The sequence below is a fragment of the Chroicocephalus ridibundus genome, chromosome Z (genome assembly GCF_963924245.1).
Source record: "Chroicocephalus ridibundus chromosome Z, bChrRid1.1, whole genome shotgun sequence".
NCBI lineage: Eukaryota > Metazoa > Chordata > Aves > Charadriiformes > Laridae > Chroicocephalus > Chroicocephalus ridibundus.
Window position 1 is genome coordinate 75,093,677 of NC_086316.1, and position 17,172 is coordinate 75,110,848.

General features: G+C 59.4%; 1 protein-coding gene across 2 annotated transcripts in view; it reads right to left on the reverse strand.

Annotated features, from left to right (window-relative positions):
• The window catches only part of TLN1 (talin 1), a 35,451-nt gene continuing 18,279 nt past the window's right edge, over window positions 1–17,172 (reverse strand). For both annotated transcript variants that reach the window (XM_063319482.1, XM_063319481.1), the window contains 35 exons: window positions 16,992–17,105; window positions 16,700–16,834; window positions 16,429–16,557; window positions 16,213–16,315; window positions 15,928–16,136; window positions 15,713–15,832; window positions 15,354–15,551; window positions 14,880–15,019; window positions 14,687–14,780; window positions 14,426–14,515; window positions 14,127–14,249; window positions 13,801–13,944; window positions 13,305–13,466; window positions 13,077–13,217; window positions 12,636–12,817; window positions 12,153–12,285; window positions 11,930–12,031; window positions 11,637–11,807; window positions 11,357–11,506; window positions 11,132–11,233; window positions 10,887–11,006; window positions 10,440–10,586; window positions 9,360–9,526; window positions 8,929–9,112; window positions 8,568–8,693; window positions 8,144–8,260; window positions 7,879–8,064; window positions 7,672–7,779; window positions 3,994–4,099; window positions 3,726–3,850; window positions 3,303–3,428; window positions 3,097–3,159; window positions 2,666–2,848; window positions 1,859–1,984; window positions 1–1,276 (listed from right to left, as the gene is read on the reverse strand). In XM_063319482.1, coding sequence (XP_063175552.1) covers window positions 1,145–1,276; window positions 1,859–1,984; window positions 2,666–2,848; window positions 3,097–3,159; window positions 3,303–3,428; window positions 3,726–3,850; window positions 3,994–4,099; window positions 7,672–7,779; window positions 7,879–8,064; window positions 8,144–8,260; window positions 8,568–8,693; window positions 8,929–9,112; window positions 9,360–9,526; window positions 10,440–10,586; window positions 10,887–11,006; window positions 11,132–11,233; window positions 11,357–11,506; window positions 11,637–11,807; window positions 11,930–12,031; window positions 12,153–12,285; window positions 12,636–12,817; window positions 13,077–13,217; window positions 13,305–13,466; window positions 13,801–13,944; window positions 14,127–14,249; window positions 14,426–14,515; window positions 14,687–14,780; window positions 14,880–15,019; window positions 15,354–15,551; window positions 15,713–15,832; window positions 15,928–16,136; window positions 16,213–16,315; window positions 16,429–16,557; window positions 16,700–16,834; window positions 16,992–17,105 — 4,758 coding nt within the window. In that variant the 3' untranslated portion in view covers window positions 1–1,144. The remainder of the gene's footprint in view (window positions 1,277–1,858; window positions 1,985–2,665; window positions 2,849–3,096; window positions 3,160–3,302; window positions 3,429–3,725; window positions 3,851–3,993; window positions 4,100–7,671; window positions 7,780–7,878; window positions 8,065–8,143; window positions 8,261–8,567; window positions 8,694–8,928; window positions 9,113–9,359; window positions 9,527–10,439; window positions 10,587–10,886; window positions 11,007–11,131; window positions 11,234–11,356; window positions 11,507–11,636; window positions 11,808–11,929; window positions 12,032–12,152; window positions 12,286–12,635; window positions 12,818–13,076; window positions 13,218–13,304; window positions 13,467–13,800; window positions 13,945–14,126; window positions 14,250–14,425; window positions 14,516–14,686; window positions 14,781–14,879; window positions 15,020–15,353; window positions 15,552–15,712; window positions 15,833–15,927; window positions 16,137–16,212; window positions 16,316–16,428; window positions 16,558–16,699; window positions 16,835–16,991; window positions 17,106–17,172) is intronic.

Below are 17,172 nucleotides of genomic sequence, written 5' to 3' on the forward strand. Positions count from 1 at the left end.
AAAGCAGGAAAACCAGATTTTATTGATGAATGCATCTTTCCAAGCAGACATCGGCATCCCCCACCCCACCCTGGAGCTTCAGGGGGAGCTGGTTTCCTTCAATGTTTAATATGGGATGCTTAAAGTATCAAAATAGTGAAAGAAGCCTCAGCAAGTGCAAAGGGGGAGGGAATGGGGGTCCCAGAGCCGAGGAGGGGTGGAATGCTGGGCTGCGGGACCCCGGCAAGAGCTGGGTGTTAGTGAGCTGGGGCATGAGCTGGGAGGGGAGGGGGTAATAAATGAACTTCAAAAGCTGCAGGCTCGATATTAGAGAAATGGAAAAGTTACAAAAATACTGCAGATCTTGGAAAACGATGCAGGCACTTGGGAAGGAGGAGGAGGGCAGAGCTGGCTGGGGCCATGGGCAGAGGGCATCCCCGCGGGAAGGCAAAGAGCAGCTCGGGCGGTGAACCCATCGCGCACCCCCCCATGCTGAGCAGAGGCACTGTGGCTTCCAGCCCTGCTGCTCCCCAGAGGGGCCCAGGCTGAAGAAGATGCTCATGGGGGGGGGGGGGGGGGCGGGGCTCAGTGCCTCCCAGAGAAGCTGTGGAGGAGGAGGAGGAGGAGGAGGAGGAGGAGGAGGAGGAGGAGGAGGAGGAGGAGGAGGAGGACGATTCAGCCAGCAATAAGGCATTGGAGGTGAAAGGCGGCTCTGTGAGAGAGGTCAGCGAGGGACCATGCTACTCCCTGTACCTGACTGCACAGCAGAGGGCAAGCCCGTGCAGAGGAGAGAGAAGAAAGGAGCACGAGTGAGAAGGACAAAGGCACACAGAAATATCCCCTTATAGTTGAGAGCTCTCCAGCCCCGCACCCTGGGGCTGGCGGGTGAGCCCTAAGCCGGTGCAGCCCCGGCTGCCAGCCCAGCCGGGTCCCTCCGGACGCTCTGGCTGTGCCCTGGGTGCGTGTGGGAAGGTGGGCTGGGCGGCAAAGCGGAGTTGCTGGTGCGGCACCGGCATGGAGCAGCAGCTGGGTTAGTCCCGTCGCTCTGGGTGCGGGCAGAGCTCTGGTCTAGCCCAGGCAGCCCTTCGCTTGAGGCGGATCATCTTAAATAGGAGCGGGCGGGCAGGCGGCAGTCTGTGCGGTGAGCGGCGGGAGGGCGCGGGGCTCAGTTCTGCTCCTCGTCCCGCAGCTCCGAGGGCAGGAACTTGTACTGCTGCTGCCGGATCATGGCCAGCTTCTTCCGCGCCTCCTCCAGCTCCCGCTCCTTGCGTAGCATCTCCTCCTGGGCGGCGATGATCTGCCGGGAGAGAGCCCTAGGGTCACGGCTGCCTCCAAGAGGGATGCTCTCTGGCTGCTGCTTCCCCCCACCACAGCCACAGCCTCCCTGGGTTGGTGTGGCCATGGGCATGAGGGCTCTGTGCTGTCCCTGCAGTGGGACCACAGTCCTCCAGAGTTAACAGGGGGTAGCACAGCTCCTGGGGCTCAGCCCCACGCGTCCTGTAGAGGGTCTCAGCTGCGAGCCCGTGGTCAGGAGGCAGCGCTGGGACGTGTGTCACCTCATACTGGGCAGCTCTCCCCCATTACTTGATGCTCTGCCCTTCACACGTGTCACGGACGCAGGGATGGTGTTGCGTAGTACCAAGGAGAAGCCAGGGCATCACGCTCCGGGGAGCGTGCACCATCACTGGCTATGCCCAGTGCTATACATATGGCAGGAAGAGGGTGTAGCCACAGTGTTTAATTGGCACTGGGTGGGATGGGGCTTTTGTGAGGCTCTCTCAAGACATGCCCTGTACTGGTGGGTGGTGGGACCGGCTCCTGAGAGACACACAGGCAGCCAGAGCCTCCCCTGCCCCACCAGAGCAACCCTGCTCCTCACCTGTGCAATTCCCCCGACCATCTTCTCCTTCACCACCACCGTTTCGTCATGGTCCTGGAAGGCAGCTGCCTTCTGCGCTGCCTTCACCAGATTGTCCGACGCTCTCTTTACCGCATTGCCAGCGGCCTGCAGCAGGAAAGGGGGGAACGGCAGCGTTAAGTCACAGCCCCTGCATACGAGTGCTGCTTGGGGGGGTGTCAAAGAACCCCTGCCCACATCCAGGCTGGCAGGCAGGACAGGCAGCCAGGCACGCTGGGAGCTGCAGGCAGGGATTCCTTTACATGGCTCGCTGCCTTGCCACCCGCTCATGACCATTTCAGGCGCTGCTGCTCCCAGCCGGGCTCTGGCTCCTGTCTGAGCCGTGGGGCAGTGACTGGGGGGCAGTCCTGCTGACCCTCCCCGAGGGACCGGTGCTGGGACCCCATGTTAACCCCCACAATGCATGGACATTAACCTCTTGTGTGCCATGGCCTCTGAGGATTAAGGGTGGTACCTAACGTGTCCCCCAAACATTAACGTTTCGAATGCCAGTGATGCAGCAAACGCATTTCAGGCATTCCTGTGCCAGTTCATCATCCCTGAACACCGCTGGGCTCCGCAGCCCAGCATCACTCACACGCGTGGCATGCAATTAGCAGTGAAGTCCAAGTGACGTGGAGCCTGTGTTCCAATGAGCTCCCTGCTGAAGGCACGCAGGCAGGGAGCTTGAGACCTGGGGAGCACCCATGAGCCCCCACCCCACTTCCACCCACACCTCCAGCAGCTGGGAGGAGACATCTGGGGCTGCAGGGGCATCCTGGGACTCACCTGGAGCCGCTTCATGGCCTCCGAATCGTGGTCAGCCTTCACCTTGCAGGCCACCAGGAGCTGCGCCGTGGAGGCAGCCACCTGCTTGGCAGACGAGATGAGCTTCTCTTCGCTGGCATGGCCCTGCACCGCTGCGTTGGCGGCTTCGCACAGGTTGTTGGTGGCAGCAGCCACCATGCGCGCCTGCAGAGAGAGAGGCTGTCAGTGGGGGTATGGGAGCCCCCCCGACCAATCCCCCAAGGAGGTTGTGGGGCATGGGATGGTGACAACCAGCTTCCACGCCATGTGTCAGCTGGTGGGAGAGGGAGCAAGAAGCATGGCTGCTTCTTCCACTGAGGAGAAGTGCACGGGCAGAGCATCCTCCTCTTTGCAGCAGGAGCAAATAGGAGGGATCCCTCCCCCCATCCCCTGAGCATGACCTTGATACTCACGGCTGAAATGAGTCCCTGGGACCATTGTCCATCATCCACTGCGTTGGCGGGGATGGCGCCCACCTGTGAGGAAGAAGAGGAGGGGTGAGGCTCACCACCCCAGGCACCCCTTGCCATGGGGCATGAGGGGTCCAAGCAGACCCAGGAGAAGGGAGAACCCACCACAGCCCTACGTGTTCTTATTTCTTCCCCTCTTGCAGACTTACCTTTCCTTGGGCCACTAATTCTCGCTGGGCCGCTGAGGCTGCCTTCACCAGGGCACTTGTGGCTGCAGCAATGGATTTGGCAGCTTCCAGGATCTGCTCCTCGAAGTTCAGGCTCTCGTCTGCTTGCTGTGGGCAAGAGCAGGGTGTGAGTCCCAGGCAGGGGTGCTGGGACAGATGGAGCAGAGCAGGATGATGGCCACAGGGGGCTGGAGGGTGTGGGGGGGCACATATAAAGCTGGATTAAGGGCTGTGAGGTGCAGGAGGGCGTGGGCTGCCCAAGGAAGGTCCAGCTGGGGATGTGGGAGTGCAGTAAGAGGGACCGGCTGTCAGATGGGGCTTCAGACCTGGCTGAAGCACAGGCAGGAGAGCCCCAGCCCACCCCAAGCTGACCACAGGGGTCAGCCAAGGCTCAGCACCACCTACCTTGGGTTTGGCTCTCGGTTTCAGCTGCTCCAGCTTCTTGGCTGCAGCCTCAATGGCAGCTGCTGCCCCCAGCAGCTCGTTCTCAGCGATGACAGTGGGGTCTTCTGGGTCAACCCACTCCGTCCCTAGAAAAACCAGGAAGCGAGCCAGGTTAAACCTTGCGTGCGGCCTCATTTCTGCCTCACCCTACCTCCCCCATCAGCTGCTAAGCCCTTCCACCCTAATCCCAGCCCTTGGTCCTGCCCCGTAGAGCAGGACCTTTCCTTACCTTTCATGGCCTCGGCTGCCTGGATGAGCTCGGTGACAGAGCTGGCCACGCGCTTGGAGTAGCCTGCCAGCTGCTGCTTCAGCTCGTGAGTCGGCTTCTGCAAGATCTGTGGGAAAGGAGCAGATGTAAGCACCTAGGAAAGGGGGACCTCATAGGTCTGTTCAGGGTGCGCTCCCCAGGGAAGGAAGGTGAGATCCCCCAGCTCCCCCCCCACATGGGTACACATCAGGTGTTGCCTGTGGTGCTTTCTCAAGTGACCCTGGCTGGTCTCCTCTTGCTCGAGGATGGGATGAGCTTCCCCTTATTAGCCCTTCTGCATCCACAGCTTCTGGGGCATCTTGCAGACACAAGACCCTCAGCGCAAGCCTTCCTGCACTCAGCAGCTACCCCCTCCAGGATGTCTTGCCCCGCTACAAAGCATTTCGAGCTCCAGAAGCATTTCCCTCTTGCTGTCCCCTGTTTTGGAGACTTGTCTGCAAACGCAAGCTGGGCAAAGGGCGCGAACCCTGGAGCCAGGTCCCAGCCCAGGAGAGCTGGCGCTGCTGGGAGAAGGTGTCAGGCAGAGCCATGAGGGTCCTTCACTGGGGTGGGGGAGGACACATGCACACACCACAGCACACACGTGTGCGCACACACAGGGGCCGTACGCACAAGCAGAGCTCACCGCTGGCCTGACCTGCACCACACAGGCGGCAGAGCTGCCCGTCAGCTAGAGCGGGTGTGAGTACACGCACACACACACACACACACGGACCCCGGGGGTCTCTGCGGACACACGCAAGTGCCACCCCAGCACCGGGCTGGGCACACAGACACGCCGTGAGCAAGGCTCATGCTGAGGTTAGACACCAGCAGGCACCCCAACGTCACCTTACTCACCGGCTGACAGAGAGGGGAGGGAGAAGAGAGAGAAGAAAGCAGTGAACGCCCGGGCCAGAACACGTGGGTGCTGGGGGGCACGGGGTGGGGCAGGAGGACGTGGGTGCTCTCCGGTGAGGGGTGAAGGGCAGCCAAGAGGAGAGGTGGGAACGAAGGATCAGAGGTCCCGGGTGGGGAGCCGTGCCGCCATCGTTAGCTCATACTTCAGCTGGGGCTCCTGGATGAGGCTCCCATGGCCAGAGGAGACACCTACACCCAGAGCAGCCACGGAGCCGCTTGCCTCCTCGCCCCCGCTTTACACCTTATTTCTCCCCACCCCAAATGGCTTCACTGCAGTTTTCAGCCACCAGATCTCGCTGCTTTTGGAGGGAGAGTCCTACCGTTACCAAACCCCAAGTGCCTGTGGAGGTTCAAATTCCTTCCCCTCCCCAGTGAAATATGCAGGCTTTCCCACTCCTCTGCCGGCAGCCACGTCTTCCATCCCAAATAACCCTCTTTCTCAAACCCTGAACACGCTTGTTCACGCTCCGTGCAAGGCACTGCTTCCCGTGGGGACCCAACATACAGCAATGGACCTGCTGCCGCTGGGGAGTGAGGCAGCACCGCATCCGCCATCTCCCCTCCCATTCCCCTACCTCCTTCCTGCTGCCCTCCGATAGACGTGACCCATGTGCGTTGTTCCTGCCTTCGCAGACCAGACTCCTGCAGAGGCTGTGTGTGCGTGTGTGTGTGTGGGGCGCTCATGGCTTTATCCTGGGCTTGTGCGGGGCCATCCCAGCAAAGTCATCAGAGCTGCACGTGGCTCGGACCCCCCAGCTCACGGCACACAGCGATGGCTGGTTTGACCTCCTAAGCGCATCCAGACTAAATGCCACATTATTGAGTCTGCTATCTGCTCTGACAATGTGTTTGAAACTGCTAAATGGTCTCTCCCTGGAGCTGAAGGCACCCTGGAGGCTATGAGCTTGCTAAGGTGCACCTCCAGTGAACATTTCAAGAGATGAACCAAGGTATGATACTGAAGAGACATGGCACTGCAGCTGGATGGTTACACCCAAAATACAGTGGAATAGCACGCTCCTGCACGTAGGCTGACCTCTGGTGATGTACTTTAAGAAGGCAGAATGTACTTTTAAAAAGGTAAAACATATTTTAGAAGGTAGAATCTGTCATTAAGTAAGAACGTCGAATGCTGTAAAGTAAGTAAGAAAGTAAGAATGCTGTAAAAAAGGTCACAAGGCCCTGCGAGACCAGACACTTGGTATAAACAATAAATGTCTTACTAATGAATACACCCTTGAAGAAGGCTGATAATAAGGAACATCCCACCACAGGAGGCACCAAAACCAGCAAGCTGTTGGATAAGGCATAAAGTCAACAAAAATTTGCAGTAACTGGAGGAAGGGTAAAAGTGGCAGTGGGAGATCGAAACCACAAACTCAACTGGAGACTGAATTGGACTACACCCCCATGGTGCTGGAGCATGGGCACATCAGTTAAAGGACCTTGCACCTTTAAATGAAAGCGAGAGACGGTACTAACCGATAGAAATTGTTAAGGTACTAACCAATATTTCTAATTAAGAGTGTGCATTTCGGCGTTTTGGACCGTATAAATATTCGTAAGAGTTTTTAGGCCTCTGTGCTAGCTTTGTGCGTTACCACGTAGCACCCAACTCTGCAGAAATGAAATAAAAAGGTAAAACCTCCACCCTGTGTGTATACTGGCAACTGCACACTGGGTAAACGACCCCTCTTTGGGACAACACCGGCACTGCCACACTAAGTCATTAGCCCAATCATCTGCTAACAACAGGTCAGCCAGAGAATTTCTCCTCAGCCTTGGCTGCCATGACTTATGTGTGGCTAAAGCATCTTCCAGACATTTGATCTAGGTGCAGAGGACGGAGAACTCACTGCTTCCCTTGGAACCATACCCCAGCGGTTACCACCTTTGGATAAAACCACCCTTTGACTTCCCCCCCACCCAGCTTCAATTTCTGGCCATCAAGTCCTGCCCACTCCCTCTGTGTGCTTCCAGCGCTGGTTACCCTCTGCCCAAAGGGGCTTCTCCCTGCAGGAAACCGCAGTCCGAGCTCCACAGAGCTGACTCGCCCTCAGTCTTTGTACTAACTCCAGTTCAAGGGCTCCCGCAGCTCCGCTGGCTGGGTTCTGCGCACCTCTCCAGTGCCCTTGACTCCATCTTTGCCATCCCACCGACAATGCAAACCGCTGGAAGGACCTCACTGTATCCTCTCTACTGCTCTACTAATTTGCTTCTTGTAAAACTACACTCTTCTTGTAGGATAGCCAATTGAAGTGGCCAGCTGAAGTCCTCAGGAGGACTCAACCAGAAGGAAGACTGGATCAGAAGGGTGCAGCTGGCGCTCGCAGTTATCACCTCTGCTGCCATGGGCACTGCCTGTCTCCCACTCTGCTGCGCGCTTAACAAGCTCAGTTTTCACACTGCCTGAAGTCTCTTACTCCCACCACTTTTACTGCAAGCTGCTTCAGGACTTTGCCCCCATGTTGTTGAATTTCCAGCCTCCATCTGTTTAGAGCCAGTTAATCTCTGCCTGTTGTTAGCCAAATACCTTTCTTCAGAGCCTGTTCATCTCTCTGACATCTGCTTCCACGGCAGGGGCTCAGCCACACGCTGTGCCAGCACCGGCAGTGAAGGGGGCCGTGCAAAGACCTCAGTGGGAGGTGTAGAGCCCACAGGACCTTGGGGAATTGGGGAGCACCCTGGCATCCATGGGCAGCCTCTGCCCACCCCGGGAACCGCGGCGGGGACACTCACCACCAGCACATGCTCCAGCAGCTCCAGGTAGCCATCGGCACACTCCTTGCCAAAGCGCAGTGCCCGCTGACGCACGTCCCCGCTCACCTCTGGGTGGTAGGCGGCTTCCTGAAACCAGGGAGACAGGGAAGCCCCAATTCACATCCAGCACCATCCCCACCGGCACCCACAAACCCGTGCTAGACCCACATCCCCTGCCTGCCCCACCTTGCAGGCGCGCAGCATATCCGCGATGGCACGGCGGCTCAGGTTGGCCGTGGCGATGACGTCCTCCTGCCGACACGAGTTGCCAGCGGCCACCGCTTTGGCTGTGGCCATCGTGATGCCTTTCGTCATACGGATGAAGTCCTCCGGGGTGGAGACCTTGGCAGGAGGCACCGGGGAGGAGAAGACCTGTGAGGCGAGAGGTGGCGGTGAGGTGTGGGGCAGCCACTGGGAGGGATGGCAGTTGCAGCAGTGCAGCTGTACTCACCGCCAGCTCTTGGCGTATGTGTTCTATCGTGGCCTCCAGTGCCCGTGTCCCCTTCGTGGCCTCGTCCTCAACGGCCTTCACTGTCTTCAGCAAGGAAGTGACATTTGTCACCATCACCTGTGGAAGGGAACAGAGACAGGTGAAGCCCCACGCAAGCTCTGCGCTGCTGCCAGCACTTGTCCCTCCCTCATGGTTTGGTCCAAAATGGTCTCATTCCCATACTTCACTCACACCACCCCATCTCGTTCTCCCACCAATGCCTCTTCTGCATGCTGTGCCCCACCTTTTACGTGCCCTTTCCTCTCCTCTTGCTCTGATTGCCCACCAGTTGTCCTCCTGCTCCCAGAGAGGCAGAGAAGCCCCCCATGCTCTTTCTCCAGCCTCCCCTGCCCCATTCCCTCCTTCCCATCACACCCAGTCAGACCTTGGCAGAGTTCTTCAGCTGGTAGACAGCAGGGTCATCCCCAGCTTTGCCGGCGGCTGCCTTGGTGGCACCGATCAGGTCTCCGAGTGCCTTGGCCACATCCTTCACAGCATTGATCAGGACCACCTGGGGAGAGCAAGACCAGGGCAATGGCTTGGCTACCATCACACTCAGGCTGGGAGAAATCTGGGCACCCAGGGCATCCAGCCCAGCAAAAACCCAGCCAGCACCAGCCACAGCCCACCCACCCTTCTCCACAACATGCAGGATCCAGCCCAGAGCACCACACGACACCTGTAACCTTCAACCCCTTCAAGCAAGCTATGAACCGCTCCTGTTCACCCTACACAGCCCATCCTACCTGAGTCTCTGGGTCTTCAGATCCCAGGCTGGCAGCACCCAGCTTCACCACCTCCGCCAGGCGGGTGATGGTGGACACAGAGGACTGGGCAGCCTGGGCTAGCTTCTCCTGGCTGGCCGTGGCATTCTGAACCAGGACCTTGGTGTCCTCCACCAGTGCCTTGGCTGTCTTCAAGATGCCCTCCCTGGGGAGAAGAAGGGAGTCAGGTACGATGTAACCCTCTACACGCACACACGGTCATTGGGATGTAGAGAGACTGTGGACCCTGCCTTTTGTATGTATAAACTTGAAGGGGAAACAGAACTGGTGTGACCTGAACTTGCAGCTCTCCTTGGGGCTGGTCCACACCTCAGAAGGATGGGAGACCAAGGGACACAGCCTGATCCCCCACATCTCTGGCTAAGCAGAGGCTGGATGAGGTGCCCTGATACCTGTGGTCAGCGAAGGTCTCCGAGTTCTCCCGGTTGAGCGTTCCTGCCGTGGCAAACATGATGGTGGTGTCGAGGTCCGCAATGATGCCAGAGACGGCGCTGGCTGCTGTGATGCAGGCTTGTGTCCCGCGGTTCCCGGCCTGCAGGGCTGCCAGCACGTGAGACACCTGCGGGGTAGGAGGAGGGTGACCGAGGAGCACAGCAAGTTCAGGCAGCTCCCACCACACGCATCCTCTGACACCTCTCAGCATGGAGCTGCTTCACATCAAGGAGGGGAATTCGGAATCACATGGTCTGGACACCCCTTCTTAGCTTCAATTTATTTATCTTGTCCCTGTACCTACTGTATTTGGGGGTCCAGGAGATATCTGACTCTGCTAGTTTCCAAATTAATAACGTTTACGTGACGGGCATCAGAACATCGCAGCTCATTCCTTCTTTAGCTGCTAAACTCAATTTCTGTACTTGGGCAAGCACTCATAGGAGAACAAGTTTCCTGAGGGAAAGCAATGATGGAGCGGAAGGACCCGCAGTGCAGGAATGTGCCAGGCACTATGAACAAGTGTTCTGCTTACAAGTCTTGCTGCTCTATTGCCACCTTATCGACTAGAGTTTTTTAGCCATGTTTTCATCTGTTAATTCAGAAGCATGTTCTTTAGATTGACTGATGGACAGGACGCTTTCCACCACACCAGAGAAAGATGAAGGGGAGATTGGTCACCGAGCATGAACTGCAGGCTTGGCTGAAGACGCAGCAAACACTACGCCCACCACCACAAGAGCTGATCTGGAAAGCCCTGGGCTGCCGCCAGTGTGTGGATCCCTGTCCCCCGGCAGGCCATCATCGGCACATCATCAGGCAGCACCTGGGCATCACACTCACTCATCACAGCACCAGCTGCTGTTATAGCGCCTGGAGAGGGGGATCCATCCTCCACCCTGTCAGCTGGGCGAGGCGAGCATGGCTGAGAGACCAACAGGACCAGGGGAGAACCTGGCGTGGTGGCTCAAGGGCATATGGCTCAATCCAGCATCCCTCCCATCTTGCCATGCCATCACCCTTCTCTCTGGACCGCTTACCTTCTCAGAAACCTTGCGCGCACTCTCTATCAGCTCCTTCTTGGTGTAGGCATCACTGGGGCTGCACTGCAGGGCTCCAGCCTTGGTGACCAGGGCGGCGCAGCCATGACCCAGCTCCTGCACCCGGCGCTTGATGTGGGAGCCGATCTGGAGAGGAACACACGTGTGAGAGAGCCAGCAGAGAACTAAGCCCCGCATCCATGATACCCACCGGGAAACACCAGCCACCCACACCCAGCTCCTCTCTCCCAATCCATCCACTCAGCAGCGGGAAAAAGGAAACATGGCTTTGCTCCATGTTTCCACACTGTGTTGCAGGGCAGGTGTGAATGCTGCCTGCCTCCAGCTCCAATGGGAGGTTTGAGCACCCCTGTCCTCTGCTCTCACACTCCAGCAGACCCTGCTCTGCCCCGCAGCACACTCCAGCGCTCCCTGCCACGCTCGCACCTCCTCGTTCTCAGCGGTGAGCGCAGCCGGCTTGGCCTCTTGCGCCAGCTGCCCGTAGTCGTTGGTGAGTTGGTTGGCCAGTATGCCCAGTTCGTCTGGGTTGGTGGTAGATTTGGTGACCTGCCGATGGAAGAAGAGCAGGAGGTTGGAGGGGCCCTACGCTGGGATGGGCAAACAAGGAGGGCGGTCGGCCCACTTGGGTGGCAGGCGGCGCTTTCTGCGGTGACAGGCTTGCTTGCACCCACCATCTCCTGTACAGTCACTGCGATGGCCTTGGCTGTCTTCACCATCGTGGTCTGGTAGTCCACAAAGGTCCCCTCTGGCTCACCCATTGGCCCCTCGTCCAGCTGCAAGAGACCATACGGAGACCCTGACTCCAGCCCCAGCCCAGAGACCTTGTAGGGTTTGACTCCGAGTTTTCCTCTCCCTCATCCCCAGCCCTGGCCTGGTGCACTCCACGCTCCACTCACCTGGTTGATAGCCTGGGTGATGGAGTCCACCATGCCCCCCACAACACCTGCAGCACTGGCTGCTTCGTTAAGGGTGGTGGTCAGGTCCTCCACCGCTTCCTTCATCATCTGCACGGCCTCCTCCAGAGCCTCCTGGGTGTGGGCAGCTTGCTGCAAGGACAGGAAAGACTGTGGTAAGGCAGACATCCTGACAGGGATGCTGCACAATTACCCCGCATGCACCACACGGCACCCACACGTGAAGGGGAGCACACCACGGACACATGGCCCTCCTGCTCACCTTGGGGTTTCCACCAGCCTCCTTAGCTGTGTACAGCATCTGCAGGGCGGACTCGGCCAGCGTTTTGGTCTGGTCCAGGAGATTCATCTGCTGCTGGTGGTTCGGCGTTTTGGAGGCAGCACCAATAGCCGCCATAATGAGCGGCTCAAAGTACTGAGCCATCTGGGACACCTAGGGAAGAGCATCATCAGCACCAGCAGCTTCCAGCCCTGGCTGTCTCGCACCTCTCCTTCTGCCGTGAGTCCTCCACATTCACTGAACACCTCAGCAGCAGCTCCCCATCCCCACATTACCTTGTGCCCCAGCTGCGAGGCCTCAGCCCGTGCCGCGCTGGCCACGGGCTCAATCAGGTTGCTGATCTCCTGGACAGCCGTGATCATCTGGTTGTGCAAAGCCTGTTGCAAAGAGAGGGTGTTGTGTGAGGCTGCAGCAGGGCTGGGGTGACCACGAGTTGCTGGGAGACAGGGGGAAGGACGCCACCCTCGTTCAGCTTGCAGCAGCGCGTCCCCAACCCACCTCCTGGGAGATATCTTCTCGGGGGGCCAGCTGTTGGCTGATGGCAGCAAGGGAGGCCTGGTCCACCTCCCGCATGCATCTGTTCAGGACTTCGATGGCCTCATCACATTCCCGCTGTCCTGGAGCTTTGTCCCTGTGTGACAAGATGGATCAGCCCAGTGCTGGCAGGTGCTCCACCATCCCTTCACCCCCACACTTCAGCTGGTGATGGTAAGGGACAGGACTCATATCTCAGGCTTTGGGGCAACCCAGGGTCATAAAGTCCCCGCACACTGGCATGGGTTCCCATCAACCCATGCCAGGGCTCGAGGAACAGCTCCTGCACAGGACAATGGGGACAACATCTTTTCTCCCATCCCTTGCCTCCCCTTGCCAGCAGTGGCCGAGAAGATGAGTCAAAGCATCCCCAGGGATGCTCGCTCAGAACAAGGGTACCTGCCAGCAGGAACGGGGCCATGGCCGAGCAGGCAGGACTCGCCTCACCTCATGTTGGTGATCAACTTCTTAATGGAGTCCGAGACAGTGCGAGAGTGGCCGGCCAGCACTGACCACTGCGGCGGGTCCTTGGGGTTGACGGCCAGAGAGCGGGCAGTCTGGATGAGGCCAGCAGAGCTCTCCAGCATGGTCTTGGCCGAAGTGACGATAGGCTCCATGGCTCTGCGCCCCTGTGTGAGGAGGCGACGGATTGGTGGTGATGCATGTGACAGACTGCGCCTGGGAAGTTACCCCCCTCCCATGACCCTCACCTTGGAGCAGGCCCTCGAAGCCCAGGGCTTGCCACCACCTTCCCATCACACCCTCCCAAGGCACCAGCCCCACACTGGGGCTACATCCCAAGTTCAGGAGGAGGCACAGCTCCTCCTCACCCTTTGGCAGCCCCCATCACAGCCAGGCCACAGCCTCCCTGCCCCTGCAGCGTCCCACCTCTGGGCTGATCTGCGCAGGAACGGTAGCAAACTCCGGGTTGGAGGCGAAGGCAGTCAGGTTATCCACAGCCTCTATGAGAGGGGCAGTGGCGGCACGGCACCGCTCTCGGTTCTCCTCGTTGAACTCGCCATCCAGGGCCTGGTGTGGAGAGACCAGAGCAGTTATCTGACCCCCACCATGCCCCAAATCCCATCCCACCACAGAGCCCCGGCAGGGAGACCGCACCTTGATGGTCTTCACCAGGTTGGCTGTGCTGTTGGCCACCTCCTTGGCTGACTGGACAAACTGGCGCTTGGCCACAGGGTTGGCAGTGCGGGAGGACGCCAGGCGGCACGTGTTGCACAGGGCTGAGGTGTGCTTTGCCACAATGGTGGCTGCTGACAGCACCTGTGGGGAAGAGCACAGTGAGGCAGGATCCATCATGACTCCCCATCCCCACAGCTCTCCCTTCCTGCCAGTCCCACATGGGGCACCAGTGAGGACAGAACCCCTCTTGGGATCCAAACAGGATCGCCAAGGTCCTGCACACCCATACAGCCCCCCATCTGGACACTGTCACCATTGCAGCAAAGGTGCCAGCTGGTTCCTGGTACAGCTGATGGGGCTGGATGAGACACAAGCCATAATCTTGGCCAACTCCTGGGACACAGCTCTTCGAAATAACTTCACACTGCCTTTTGTGCAAGAAAATGCCTGTAATGGTGCCCCAGCTCATACTCACCTGGGACTGGGTGCAGGCAGGGTCCACCAGGTTCTGGCAGGCCATCTGGATAGCTTGGTTAGCTCTGGCAAACTGAGTGGGGTCTACCAAGCCCTGCTGTCCAGCCTGGCTGTTGGGGTCCGAGACCCCCACGAGGTAGGCAGCCTGGGAGCACAAGAGAGGCGGTGAGAGCTCATGCGCAGGGGAGAGGCTCAGAGCAGGCGTGGGCTCTGGAGGAGGCTGGCAGCACCATACCATGGGGCCAGGCTTTGAGGGGCAGGGGAGAGGTGTGTACGGCAACTATGCACCAGGGGTAATGGCTGGGGCTGGGACTGAGCATTTCTCACCTGGGCAGCTGCCTCCGTCAGCCCGCAAAGCGCTTTGGAGGCGGCACTAATGGAGTCACCAAACTCGGGCAGTTTGCTGTTCTTGGCGTTCTGGGAGATGCCAGCCATGGACTCGCCCAGCACCTGCAGGACACACCATGCACCTGTTAGAGACAAGCTCCCATTCCTGCTCCATGCTCCCAGGCTCAGAGCTCACTGTGCTTCATCAACAGGGGTGGAAACACCTTTCCTTTTTCCCCCACATCATTCCCAAACCTCCCTATCCTCCCCCAAACGTCCACCTCCAGCTCAGGGCTCACCTTGGAGTTCTCCATAACACTGTCAAGGCAGTTGAAGTAGGACATGTCGTTGACGGTCTGGGTGGGGTTCTCCAGCAGCTCCTTCACGGTCTGGAGGGACACAGGTGTCACATCCAAGGGAAGGGTCCAAGCCCTCTGCTTGCACCTCCTCTTTGCTCCCTCCTGCCCCTCGCAGTGGGGTGCAGCTCCCCCCTCCCCACCACACCTCAGCACCCAGACATCTCAGCCCCTCCACTGCCTCATCAAGATGTCGCTTCTCACCTCCAGCTCCCGCAGGGCATTGTCGCACTCTTTCTGGCCCGGCGCCTGCTGCGTGCACATGGTGATCAGCTGGTTAATGCTGTCTGTCACAGCCCTGCCAGGGACACGGAAGAAAGGCCCATGGATCAGCACCAGCTCTGCCACCCGGCCCCACTGCTACAGAAAGCAGCTCACAGGGCGCGGGTCCTCCTACCGTGCCGCTGCCGCCAGCTGATTCTTGAGGTTGGGGGCTGCGGGGTCGGCAGACAGCGCCTTTGCAGCCAGCAGCAGCTTGCTGGAGGACATGGAGATGCTCTTCAAGTTCGACACCACCTGTGCCTGGTCTTCCTTATTCTGCAAGGAGCCAAGTACAGTTACCTGCCGCAGGTTTCCAAACTCCACGCCCACCCCGAGTCTTCTCTGCTGGTTTTTCAAGCTGAGCCGACTCCCTTCAGCTAACTCGCCTGCCAACAGCAGGGATACGGCAGCGACACTTGCTGAACTAACCCAAGCCACTTTCTCCCTGATGCGGCACTTCTGCACAGTCCCAGACCCCATCTCACCAGCTGTGTTGGCCACAGCCACCCAACCACCGCTGCCCAGCCACCCTGCCTGCGGTCAGCCGCCCTCCTAGGCTCCCCAAACCTCTCACCATACCCAGGATCCCCCAATGGGTGCTCGCTCTCACCGGGGACTGGCTGGCCATCTCCACTCCTGCCTGCAGGAACTCATTGAAGTCCTGTCCAAATTTGCCGGAGGACTTGGCCAAGTCCTGAGGGGTGCCACGGGATGCCTGCACCAGCTCATTGGCAGACTGGTTGAGCCCCGCGGCTGCCTGGTTCAGCTGGCTCTGCGCCTCCTGGAAGCTCTTGGTGCTGGGAGGGAACTGGAGGAAGGGAGAAGGGTTAGGAGAGGCAGCTAGGATGGAGACGGAGGATGAAGATCTGGCACATGCTTGGGGATACACTACAGAGGAGCCTGGTGTGGATGGACAAGTTGCATCCCTACAAGGTTTCCCCCTTCCCCTCCCGCCCCTGCTCAGCTCACCGAATCCGCGAGCAGCCTCTTGCTGGCCTCTCCCACCATGCGGATGGCAGCATCCACGTCCCGCTGCCCTGGCAGGCAGTTGACACAGCGGCTCAGGGCCTGTGACACCGCCTTGGCCACCTGTGGAGAAGCAAAGAGCGGTCACCATCCCCCTGGCCAGCCCCATGCCCTTCCCACAGGCTGGTGGGGGGCACTGGCGTCCCCGCTCCCCCTACCTGGGCCAGGCGCTGCTGGCTCTCTGGGTCACCGGGCTTGGCCACTGCTTTCCGCGCCTCCTCGATGAGGTTGTTGGCTTTATCCATGACATCGCTGGCGCACTCCAGCATGGCGCTCTGTGCCTGGGGATCGGGAGTGCTGGCCGCCACACCACGGGCAGCCTGGCTAAGCGAGCGCAGGGCTTGGGCCACCTCTCGGGCAGCGATCCCTGGGGGATATGGAGACGTCAGTGGCTGCTGGCATGGCTCCCTCCCCTCGCCCAGCCCCAGCGTGGAGGCCAGTACCTGTGTAGTTCTCATTGCCCTGGGCCACTTCTCCCAGGAGGTGAGCAATGGCAGAGCTGACAGCTTTCGTGCTGTTCCCCAGGTCCTGGGCACACTTCTCCATCTACAGAGGGATGAGCAGGGACATGCTGGTGGGCTGTACCGCCAGCCTCCACCCCCATGACTCCCCCACCACCCCAGCACCCACCCCGCATCACCCCTTCCTTGTGCCCTCACCGTCTCTCCCGGCAGAGGCTTCAGCTTGCCATCGCGGGCAGCTGCCTTGGCTTCCTGCAAGTCCCTCTCCAGGCTCTGCACCAGACCCAGCGCGGAGTCTATCTCCAGGGGTCCACATGCCTCCTGAGCCTGCAATGGCGGGGAACGGAAGGTGAGTGGGTCAACCATCGAGCCTACCCTGCCACAGCAGAGACCATGACCTGTCACCGGTCCATCCCCACCGGCTCTGCACAGCTGGGGTCCTGCCGCAGGATGGTACCCAGCCTCTCACCTTCTGGGCGGCTGTGCGGAGCTCGGCCAGAGCCGCAGCTAAGTTCTTGGCACACTGGCTGAGCTGCATCGCGGAGGCTTGGTCCGTGATGGTGGGGACGGTGGCCTTGGCTGCAGCTACCATCTTCCCACCAGGCTGACAGGCCAAAAGAAAAAGCCATGAGAAGGGGACAAACACGCAGCACCTCTCTGCTGCCCGCCTGCAGTAGGTTTCTTAGGAGGGCCACGCACAGTACGAAAGCTGTAATGATGGGGCCGGAGCTGGAGTGGGAGGCTCCAGACAATGTGGGTACCTGCAGGAAGTTCTGGCTGGCAGCAATGAGAGCCAGCTGGGCACTGGGGCTGTCCGGCTGGGACTGGCTTCCTCGTACGCCCTGCACCAGCATCGGGATCTGCTCTGCCACCACCTGCCAGAGAGAAGGGTCACTGGAGAGGCTTGGCTGGGAGGAGATGGGCCTAATCCAGGACCAGCAA